Genomic DNA, 12038 nt, shown 5'->3' with positions numbered 1-12038 from the left:
TTTTTGGTCATATAGCAAACAGAAACATTTTATTTTACACTGTATTTGAATAAAACAGTAACTGTCACTCTTTTATCATTGATGTGATATGACAATGATGAACAGCCAGACATCAGTCTTAGACACGGACAGAAAAGAATCACTGTGAGCCACAGCATTCATTAGCTTTCAGCTACAGTGCGTCCCTTTTGTCTACAAGCACGGACACGCGTTGCTCCGTGGTTCGCTAAATGAGCTAGCAAACAAACATCTGGGAAAGGTGCACTCACTCAGACTAATCATTTAGCTAGTTAGCTTGTCAGCTGTAGCGCCTGTCAAAGTTGTTTAGTTTAGTTGCTGAATGATTAGGTCCTTTTTCTTCAATACCACCAACAGAACACTGTCTATCCTCTATTGGCTTGTAAGCTACAGTTAACAGAGCAAGTCTGTTCACATTGTGTCTTGATGCCACAGCCAGTTCAGCTCTGCTGATTCACCCCCTCAGAGGCTTGATCCTTTCTGATATGTCTCCAAAGTTTTTTCTTCCTTTCAATAATAAAAAAAAACTGCTAACATTTGTTTTTAAAATCACATTGACAATGAAATTGGACTGCAAAGGGGAGTTACTTTTGTAATTACAGTCGGACTTTAAAATCTCCACATACTGGCAGTCTGACTGTGCCAATGTGATAACTCAGTGCTCTACTGTAATTGGACTTTTTATAATTGGGCAGGACAAAGGTAAAAACAGAGCTGTAACACACACATACACAAACACAGCATTATGGCTGTGGCTTGGCTAGTTCCACGACCCTGAACTCTGACAAGGTCCCTGGCTGGCACCAAAAGGAAGTGGCCCCATACTGTCCACATAGCTCAGCTCACAAGGCACCATACATCGCAACGGCCCGCACATCCAAACTCAGTGTGAGACAATCTGCAGTGACAACAGAGTGAGTACTGAGCATTACAGCTACCAGAATTGGGAGACGTTGACTTCTTCTTGGCTGACTACATCAGAGTGTAACAGATATAAACATAATGCAGCTACTGGAGTCATCTGAGATTCAGCAGACACAGGCCAGTGTTTGTTTTTGAGTTAGATTATACTGTGTGTGATATGTGTAGTATTAATAGCACAGTAGAACATCCTGCTGCACTGGCTTGATAGGGTACATTCAGACTATTAAGTTTGTCTTGCTGGTATTAATTTTATCAGACTTCGAGTGCTCTGTTGATGCTGCTTTCCTGTTATGTAAGAGAACATTTGCAGATCCAGGAATAGATTACTCCTACTCTGCTGAAGTGTAGCCCAGGTGAAGTGAGAAGCACCACTACAAGCTTTTTATAAAATCATACATCAGGCAAAAACCAATCTGTCTCCAGCTGTACAGATAGAGGCGACCAACTCACACACACTTTTGTAAAAAAGTCTTTCTGCTTCATGTGATAACTGTGAATGTTTGTGTCGTTTTCAGATCGGCTACTGGAATGAGTACGAAAAATTTGTATATATAATGGATCAGCAGGTCACCAACGAGTCCTCTTCTGTGGAAAACCGAACAATTGTGGTCACTACTATTATGGTACACTCTCAAGCAGGTTTTAAGTGTTTCACCTTAAGATTTCTGCCACTCAAGGTCAAGGTGTCCATTGTTGCAATCTGTCCTGGGAGGGTAGAATTATTTTATTTTGAGTTGCTTTCCATCCACTCACTACATGTTGAAACAGTCGATTCACAAAGAGTGTTTCAACTGTATCCGTGTGGGTGCCAAAGCATTTTGGTTTTTTTATATTACAGTGGGCTGTCGTAGTAGTGACATCACAATAACGGCTTTGGTAATGATAACTATAAAAGATAGACACCATCGTATTCACATTCAGTGCATACGTAAGTAACAATGTTTCCCTCTCATTAAGTAAACCGTCAGTGTCGCTGTGGACAACTGTGTCTCACTGGAGACGTGAAATGATCTGCACACAAGGAGGACATAAACAGCCAAAGGCTGAAACCTTTGGTTGTTTATCCCTTTGTTCAAATTAACTTCCCTATTCTTCCCTAGAAGTTAAACCCTGAATTGTAATGTAAATTTTCTCTGAAACCAGTGCTCCCAGTATATTAGGTTTAGGGTGAGACACAGTGCTAGTTAAGTCATGATACATTAGTTCCAGGTCAGTAATCATCAGCCATTTTTAAATGTAAGATAAGGTACGCCTTATCTTACATTTAAAACCATGGCCTCTCGTTCCTTCTGACTTTGCCTATTATGTTTGCATCTTAGGCAAATTCAGAATGTAATAGTCATACATTTCCATTTCAATGTCTAGAAACTCATTATTCTCATAAGCAGGCTGGAAATACAACAGTATTCAGAGTGAGGGTAAAAACACAGAAGAGTAGTGTCATTGCATTATTTTCTCACTGCCAGGCATGCCTTTGATTTGAATAAAGTCAACTATTATTTTAGATGCATCATAGTCATCTCATTTACCTCATGTTGCTTTCCCTACTTTCCATAACTTTAATATGAACTTTATATTTAATGAAAGGCCATCCTATTATTATGGGGTGCGGCTCTTTCATTTTGTCTTTCATAACATCGTACATGAACGCAGGATGGAAGAGAAGGTAAGAGATTTAAACAGCAAAGAAGAAAAGCTGTTGGATACTGTAAAAACATCACATCAGCAAAAGATGAAAGTCTGCTCTGAAGATCTAGAACCACAAAGTCATCAAGAAATGAGCTCTATTGTAAGCAAAATTACCTCACAAAAACATGTACATGCCATATGAATGTAAATTAATGAAGTAAATCACTGTTGCTGAATATCCTCAAGGTGACCTCTGTTCATCTAAAGGAGGTTTAATGGCAAACATGTTTTACATGGAGGAGGAATAAGATGATATTTTATTGAAATCCAAGGCACTGAGGTGATGTGGATTAGTCTAACAATGCGATCAACACAACAAGCAGATTATTTTATTGTCATAATAGTGACGAATAAAAAGAAAAATGAGTCACTATGACATTTTATTTGGTCATACAACTACTCTTCTGATGTGGCTCGCACATTTTTGCATTTAATATTTGTAAGATGAGTCATCTCTGCAGTTTTTGATGTCTTTAATCTTTGTGCTGTCACTGACGTTTACTTTATGAACTGGAAAAGTGCTCCATTCAGCTTGCCCTGCCCCTTTGTGCCATGCTGCAAAACACATGCAACCCCTGCCTATTGCTCACATCCACAGATTTAGGTTACGGGTGAGGTTAGCATGAGGGAGCCCTGACATCCTGCTTTGCCTCCTTTATATGTGTTAGATGCTCCACTTCTCCCGTTGGCCCAGTTGGCCTCTTTACTCCAGCAGGGGCCTTTTTTTTAGTCTGTCAAGTCCCCCAGTAATGTGCCTGTAACTGATGCTTGCTGTTTAACCTCTGCTCTGTTTGATTGTTTGTTTGTGGTCCCCACATGTTTGTTTGTCATCCCAGCATGTGTGCATGCTTCAGTATCAATCAAGGCCTTGTGTGACCTTGGTCTGGCCACTGTGGGTGTGTGCTTTCTTGACTATGAACTCAAAACTTTGTCTAATTAACAGGAAGCTCCGTATGTGATGTACAAGAAAAACTATGTGCAGATGGATGGGAATGACAGATATGAAGGCTACTGTGTCGATTTAGCTTCTGAAATTGCAAAGCATGTGGGGATAAAATATAAGCTGTCAATAGTTCCGGATGGAAAATACGGAGCCAGAGATCCAGAGACCAAGACGTGGAACGGGATGGTGGGTGAACTGGTTTATGGGGTAAGTGTCAGTCTGCATGTGTAGCTCATAAGGGGACGGGGATTAGCTGTTCAACATCTGTTTCATCATTTCTTGCTACTTACTACTAACTACTAACCTTTTAGATTTATTCAAATTATTGTAAACGTCTTGAAGTATCCTCAACATTCAAACAGCAGATTATAAATCTCTCTCAAGTGCGTATGATGCAAGACTAAAGTAAATATTACATGTAAAATATCCTATTTTATCAGTTCTTGTCAGGCAAGTGAGCTTTTTTAAAACTCACTCTTCCCTCACTCCCTGTTGTTGTAAAGTTCACTCATCAGAGGGCGAATGTGAAGGTCGTCTTCATTGGTAAAGATGGCAGCAGCTGGTGAAGAAGCCTCATTAGATAAAACCCCTGCACTTTAATCAGTTTACAGCTGTATTACACCTGATAATGGTGATCATCAGCCATCTGCAAAAAAACATCCAAAACGTGGCTTGTGAGTGAGTTTTAGGGAAACCCTTCTCCAACTGTAAAATCTCCTCGACCCCTGCTTGTATCATGCGTCTTGTGGATCACTCGCACTCGAACCGACTTTAACAAGACGATTTGCATCTTTAATGAGATCCCAGCTGCTGAATGAATAATGTTAAAAATCTCTCACGGCAGACTTGAATCTAAAAGATCTGCATGCAAGCAATGCTTCAATGCAGGTTTCTCAATTCGACACTTGTACTTTCTTTCTGCAGCTATGACTATTTTACTGCAGACCTCCCCGTAGAAACAGCTTAGATGTAAAGAGATGACCCCTTGTGTAATTGAAATGGTCATGCTGTATTTCAGTATTAACACTGAATATGTATTTCCATCAATTTGCCATTCAGATGTAAATGACCTCATTCAAGAATGAATAACGGACAGATACCCCTCATACATTTATCTAAGATATGAATCTGCAGTGTTAAGTATTTTTATATTTCTAAGTCGGTGTGGGGTCCAGTTACAATACCACCCTCTCCTCAAAGCATATCTCTGCAAAAAAAATGTGTCACTGCAGTGAGATACTAATTGATGAGCCTGTCAGGCTTTGCAGAGGATCTGATGGAGGTGAATTTAACAGGCTGATTCACATTTCATGGACTGCTTACATAAGCTCCTCTACCTCTGTCTTCCAACCCACCGCTTGATTCATGGAGGAGATTTGGATCGAGACAAAGACATTAGCCAACACAAATGCTGAGTGACTCATTTTCAAATGGCAGATCCCCTCTCGCTGGCTTTATCACTGGTCTGCTACTCAGTTTATTCTAAGCTACCACATTTTACCGCGTCCAATCTGTTTATTCCATGAATTTACATTAAAGCTGAGTGCTCTGTATCACCAGCTGGCCATGTATATGTGATTATAAGTAAGACAGTGTGACTTATAAATAATCATGGTTATTGGTTTCACTTGTTTATCAGTGTTTGCTGTAATAAATCAATGTTTAATATTTTTGGTTGGTTATTTATGGTTTGTACTGAAAGACTAACTCCCAGTGTGCCTGTTCCCATTTTCACAGAGAGCTGACATAGCCGTGGCTCCTCTAACTATAACGTTGGTACGGGAAGAAGTGATAGACTTCTCTAAGCCCTTTATGAGCTTGGGCATCTCCATTATGATTAAGAAGCCTCAAAAGTCCAAGCCTGGGGTGTTTTCCTTCCTGGACCCACTGGCCTATGAGATTTGGATGTGTATAGTTTTTGCCTATATCGGCGTGAGTGTGGTGCTCTTCCTGGTCAGCCGTTTCAGCCCTTACGAATGGCATCTGGACGAGAACGATGAGGCCAAAGACCCTCAGAGCCCCCCAGACCCTCCAAATGACTTTGGGATTTTTAATAGCCTGTGGTTCTCCCTGGGCGCCTTCATGCAGCAAGGATGCGATATCTCACCAAGGTTGGTTGTTGTGTTCATTCTCCACCACCTCTCAGTTGTCCTCGTCATCTCTCTGCATTTTATAGTCCCGTACATACATCTCCATCCTGCCATGGTGCATATAGGTTATTTTGAGCTTTGGTTTTGCCGCTGTCCTCCTAACCTCACACTTCACTACACTGCACTTCCTTCCCATTTCCTTCTCACTCTACTATACATCCCTTTGTTTTCACGCTGCATGCTTGGCAGTGATGCTGTGCATCCACAAAATAACTTATATCCACCATGCTGAGGGCTGTAAAATGCACAGTGGTCATTACATTTCAATCAGAGTAGCTGCCTTTATTCTTCATGACTCTTGGAGGGCTACCGTGTTTTTGCTGCATGTTCCATTTTACGGTCATCAACTTGGTGCATATAATGTATTTCATGTGGAAATCCGTCATCGCCTTTTTTTTTTTTTTGATGAAGCACCGTAACTACATTAAGTATTTTCCCAGTGCAATGGCCATCCAGTCATCCCCTCAGTCCATTCATCCATCCATCTCTTTACTCATCACTGTTGTGGTGTCCCTGACCTCTTCTTCAAGGATTCTTGCTCCCATCATCATTTCTTCTGGGACTTTGGAAGCCTATAGAAAAGCTGGTTGAAGACCAGTTTTGGATTAGTCGGACAGTGAATGGAGTGATTAATGATGTGCCGCCAGAAGAATGTGGGTTTTTAATAGTGGGGGAGATTTAACTTTCTTTCAGGCTTTATTCTTGTATAAGGGAAACACAATGAGAGCTGTAAGTATTCCCTACAAAGAAACATCTGAAAGATACAGACAAGTACAAAATCTAAGTATAATATAGTATTATAAAATGTAAGTATCTAAATATCTAAGACTGCACACATTTAGTAACAATACTAGAAATAACATGATCATTTAACAAGAAAAATCAACATTACAAAAAAAATTAGTGCCTCTAATTTCCTCAATTGCTCATCTAACGGAAGTTTTAATACAGTGTAGTTTATGAATGAAAGCTGGTGAATGACCAGTGCATCTAAGTAGCTTTTCACCGTCTCTATGTTGTTTTGAAGTGATATGAGAATATAGTCGCAGATTTGTGAGTTTACAGTAAATCAGTGAATGATATTATTTTGCCAAAGTATTTTCTTTTCAAGCTGTTTTTGAATGGAAACTATTGCTGCTCAAGGTCATAACTGCTGTTAAAATGAAGAACTAGAATAGGAGACATTGCAGTCTGCACATGTGTCATTTACACTGATTATTAAAAATATTATTAATACAGTAAATATTACAGGAGTGATATATAACTGATCCCTGCTTGTAAGACAAATGCTAGATCAAAAGAACATCACACAAGCTTTCTGCTGCAGACTGTATCAAAGAGTTTTAGTAAAACATAAATTGGGCAGAAAACTATTAAAAATAAACAGGTTCACCATTAGTATTTCTGCATTTGTGGTGAAGTAATGGTAATTTTAACAAACCTAATGGTTTGCAGTTACACAGGTCTGTAGTTGTTATTTAAGTGCTGATTATATAATCTTTGCTAAACACAGTATTATAATACTCTCACATAGGCCAGTATTTTTCACCAGAAGAGGAAGGGTATTGTCTGATTTCCATATCATAATAATACCTTCTGTAATCTCTGGTCTTTGCTTCTGACTCAACCATGTTTAGACCAACTCATCTCAAGTATGGTCATTGACCTTAATATGATGTAATTCTTGATAATTATCCCAATTATCGCAGCCATTTACAGATATACTTTGAAAAACTCTTTGTAAAACTTTTGATGATGTAGTCGCAGCGTACTGGAGGTTTTGAATGTAACTCTGAATCACGAACAAAATATTTACACCTCAGGGATAGTCTGAATGAATAAATAAGCCATGAAGACAATATATTAGGAGAAATCCAGAGCATCTGCAATGCAGTGGTGCGGTGCAAATGGATCCTCCTTTGAAATGAGAAATTCGAGTTCATCTGAGAGTAGCGTGTTCAGTGGAGGATGTCTGTGATGGTGGAAGTTGGGGATGGCACCAGAAAGAATAGTCAAATTTGAAAATATGAACCCCGGTTTGAACCGCCAGGCACAGATTTAAAGCCAGAGCCTTTTACGCAGATGTGAAAAGTGTGAAGAATTGGTTAAGGACCAGTGAGCAGGATGGGAGTATCTGTGTGACGGAGCGGTTTGGCTCATCACACTCTGACTTCAATAACAGACAGAGCCTCATGGTGCATTTACTTCAGACTTGTTCTGTTCTCTGTGGTCTAAAGTTGTGGTTGTGAGTGTTAAATTTGACAACAGTTGAACTAGATTGAACGTTCTAACAAATGCAGCAGATAAACTTACTACCAGGCTCACCAAAATACTCACAGATGGTAATGTTTAATTGAAGACCAGAACCTGTTTTATTTCACCAGTGACAAGAAATATGCACAATACAGCAGTACAGAGGCTAGCTACGGGCCAGTGATGTCTCTGGAATTAACCCAAGTCATCTTGGACAGATTCTGGGGCGTCGCTCATCACAGGCAGTCTGGCATGAGTCTGCAGGCTGCTGGATTTAGGCTGCTGTTGGGCTGAGCATTTTTAGCTATCTGAGCTGGTTGTTCACCTGAATTAGTTCCAAAACTAAATGTAGACACAGATATATTGAGCTAATGAGGCCTATTAATACTTTAAAATAATTAATCAGCTGTGCAGGTGACTGTATTGAGTTACAGTAATGATATTTAAATGAATTTATGTGCATATGCATGGAGCACTAGAGACATGTCCATGTTCTTATCACTTAATGGGTTAACTGACCAACTGGACAGTTTTTTCCCAAAACTGTAAAAGATTTTTCAGACTGAGCTTTACAACCTGTGAGCTGACAACATGTCAAACACAGCAGACACAGTGGATTGTGGTCCTCTTTCCCCTTTCTGTGTAGAAATGAGCACGCTGCTCTCATGTCTGTCTGTATGCTCTGTTTCCTCCTCTCAGGTCTCTGTCTGGGCGTATCGTCGGGGGAGTGTGGTGGTTCTTCACCCTCATCATCATCTCCTCCTACACGGCCAACCTGGCTGCCTTCCTCACCGTAGAGAGGATGGTTTCTCCGATCGAAAGCGCCGAGGACTTGGCCAAGCAGACAGAGATTGCCTATGGGACGTTAGACTCAGGCTCCACGAAGGAGTTCTTTAGGGTGAGTGTCTCATCTGGCTGTCATCCATGCTGTCGCTGCAGTGCATAACGAGCGCCGCTCTAACAGTAGTTAATGTTGGCCAGAAGCACAGAGCTGAATAAGTCTCCAGAGCTTTCCTGTGGGTTTTGATTTATTACCTGCCAGGTAATAAATCGAATGGATAATCAATAAAAAAAATGTCTAGAATCATATTTTTCCCCTTATACAGCACCTCCAAAGTACTAATACTACAAGACATTGGATTAATTCAGTAAAACAGTAGTGCACAGTGTTTTAGAAATTAAATTTTACTCAAGAATTAAACTACCTAAAATAAAACTGCATGCTTTTGCTTTGGGATGGATAGCTACAATGAACAACTGTCTCAGAGTAGAACATCAGTCCTAATGTTATGATAAAACTAAATTATGGTATTATGTTCATGCTTCAGAGAAAATGCATCTGGTTGCAAATCCATTTTATCCACAAATGTAACTTTCTATCAAAACCGTAGTTTTTCCAGCTTTATACTTTTTTTTAACTAAAGGAATAATTCAGCTGTGCAACAGGGACAATTATGCTCCTTCATCCAACCATCTGTAGAGTCATAAAACAAACTTTGATGGCGCTTCCTCTAATATGCAGATTCATTTTTATTCTATACAAGTGCTGCCAAAGCAAGGGCACAAATATTCTCATCAATGTCACACAATGCATAGAAGTCTTATAATAAAAAAACAGATAAGGCTGCAGCCCAAAAAACCCCAATATTTCAATGTCAAGTAGTAATGTCCCTTTAGAAAAGCAGGTGAAGAATTGTGTTGGTCTTTTAATACGTTCAACATTTTGATGCTAGTATATCAATTTTTGAAATTCTGCACCAAATTGCAGAGATGTAGCTCTGTCTTAGCCTCTGAATCGCTGCCCACATCTTTGATTTGTTCAGCTATTCAGAAAGAGTGAAGCGAAACAAAATGTCAGGTCAGTCTGATTGTCAGGGTAGCTCTGTCTATATGTTTGAAACTTTAGAAAAAGAAACTTTCAAGAAGAACTACAAGATGTCATTATAATTCCAATTTGTGGGCCTCTGTCACAAAACCACAATCTCAAAGAAGATGTCCCATTCCTCGGAAATGGAAATGTCATTCACATCCAGTGTCCAGCTCTGAGCTGTGTCTATTTTTAGTTCTAGTCGGTCTCTCTGTGTGATTGCTCGGAGTGAGTCTGAGACGTCTGATAAATACAAACCCTGCTTTCTATTGGACTCAGTTATCAGGACGGCCCTGTGTGTTTGGTTTCAGACTCTATCGGTCCACAAAGAGTTATAAAATCACATCTTACAATCTCTTCTGGGATTCACAGACATCTAGTGTAAATATGCTAAAATACAGTAGAGGTAGAACAGCGCGTTTCTGTCTGTTAGGTTTTACTTTCAAACTTGTGAGTAATTTCAAGGACAGACAGTCCAAATATGACCAAATAAAAGCATAGCTTTCAAAGGAGAAGGAAAAAGAGAAAACATTTTGGTATTATTACCTTTGGGATGAAAGATTCTTGATGAAAGGGGATGATTTTGTATGGATGTGACCAAGTGTAGGCATGTATAATGTTTCTGCGACCCAACCCATTTTTAAAAGGCGTCCAAGCAGAATGGCACGGTCCGCTGTGCCAAGCTGAACTGAGGTCTAAAAGCATTGAAATGGCGCAATCACCACGATCAGTGTGGAGGAGGTCATCTGTAACTCGCTGTCTCCTGCACCACAGAGTGCTTGAAAGCATTACTTAAAGTTATGGAAAAGCTCAGTAGTTGAACTGTTTCAAACAGGAAGAAACATCAGTGGAGTCCAACTAGCCAGTTACCATGCATTATAAAATTTAAAACTCTAAGTGTTTCAAAGAGAAGATTTTTTTAAAGGAAAATAATTAAAATTCACGAAATATATCAAGCTGATTATTTTAGAGACTTCCTGGTGAATCATCACATTAAAAGGCAGCTCTATGAGCAGCAGTTCCACTCTGTGGATGTGCTAATTCATCATGTATTTGGCAGGCTATGATTTGTCAAAGGTGCTCCCGAGGAGATAATTGACAGGCCGTTAGTGACTTCATCCTGAGTGACAAATATTCTGCCTTTCTTCCTCCAAACTGGAAATGTCAGTGCAGAGGAGCCATTCTGAGCAACAGTTACTGAAAACTGGCAATTAAAAGCGAATGATTAATAGGAGCTGTAAATACATTTTACAGTGATCCTCAAAGAGGGTGTGTCACTTAACCCAGGTCATACAGCCTCCTCAATGCACATAATATATGAAGAACATTTTTCAAAGACTCGCTCTCATTCTTTTCTGGCTTTCAGAAAGGATGCGATTCATACTTGAGCCACTGGGTTTTATTTTATTTTGTTTTACTTTTATTGAACGTTTGTCATTTTTATTCTCATCTAGATGACATACGTGTGATTATTTCTTTCTGCTAACATCCAGGCCTTATCATATCTTGTCCAGGATATGTGTGTACTGCATTTAAAGATATAATTTCACCTTTTGAGAGATACACTTATTTTGCTTTCTTGCTGAGAGTTAGATGAGAAGATTGATACCACTCTGTCTTGGCTAAATATGCTAGTCCAACAAAACAATGAGCTTAGCTTAGCACAAAGACGATTTTATACACTTTTTTGGCTTCATGTGCCACTGAACAACTTTCATAGGAATGAACGGGGCCCCACCTCCGATGCTGTATCCAGTGCTCTTTATACATCCATGCTGGAAACAGGGGAAACAGCTAGCCCGGATCTGTCCAAAGTTAAAAAAAGCTACGTACCAACACCTCTAAACCTCGCTAACTAACATTTACATTATATCTCGTTAAACAAACAAGATATAAGGTGTTAATTAGTGAGCTTTAGAGCCACTGGTTGCTGGTGTTTGTTGCTTTTGGACAGATCCAGGCTAGCTGTTTCCCCTTGCCTCCAGTCTTCATGCTAAATTAAGCTAACGGACTCTTGGCTTTAGCTTCATATTCAATAGATAAACACAAGAGTTGATCTTCTCATCTAATGCTTGACAAAAAAGCTGATTCCCCAAATGTTAAACTATTCCTTTAAAATACATTTCTAACACATAATCCTTGTTTCCAACACATTATGAGTTATTTTGTGATGAATTGTTGCAGATTTCCAAGT

At 39.6% G+C, this 12038-nt stretch overlaps 1 protein-coding gene across 6 annotated transcripts in view; it reads left to right on the top strand.

Moving 5' to 3' along the window:
* LOC137195422 (glutamate receptor 3-like) overlaps positions 1-12038 on the top strand; it is a 72334-nt gene that overhangs the window by 45472 nt on the left and 14824 nt on the right. For 5 of the 6 annotated variants that reach the window (XR_010931116.1, XM_067607767.1, XM_067607768.1 and 2 more), the window contains exons 9-12: positions 1458-1565; positions 3575-3781; positions 5312-5685; positions 8677-8875. Coding sequence is in view for 5 of the 6 variants with exons in the window: in XM_067607767.1 (XP_067463868.1) it covers positions 1458-1565; positions 3575-3781; positions 5312-5685; positions 8677-8875 (888 nt within the window). In the remaining variant the exon portion in view is untranslated. The remainder of the gene's footprint in view (positions 1-1457; positions 1566-3574; positions 3782-5311; positions 5686-8676; positions 8876-12038) is intronic. The other variant, XM_067607772.1, reaches the window with a different exon arrangement.

The sequence above is a fragment of the Thunnus thynnus genome, chromosome 13, assembly GCF_963924715.1.
Source record: "Thunnus thynnus chromosome 13, fThuThy2.1, whole genome shotgun sequence".
NCBI lineage: Eukaryota > Metazoa > Chordata > Actinopteri > Scombriformes > Scombridae > Thunnus > Thunnus thynnus.
This window is presented reverse-complemented; position numbering and strand designations above follow the sequence as displayed.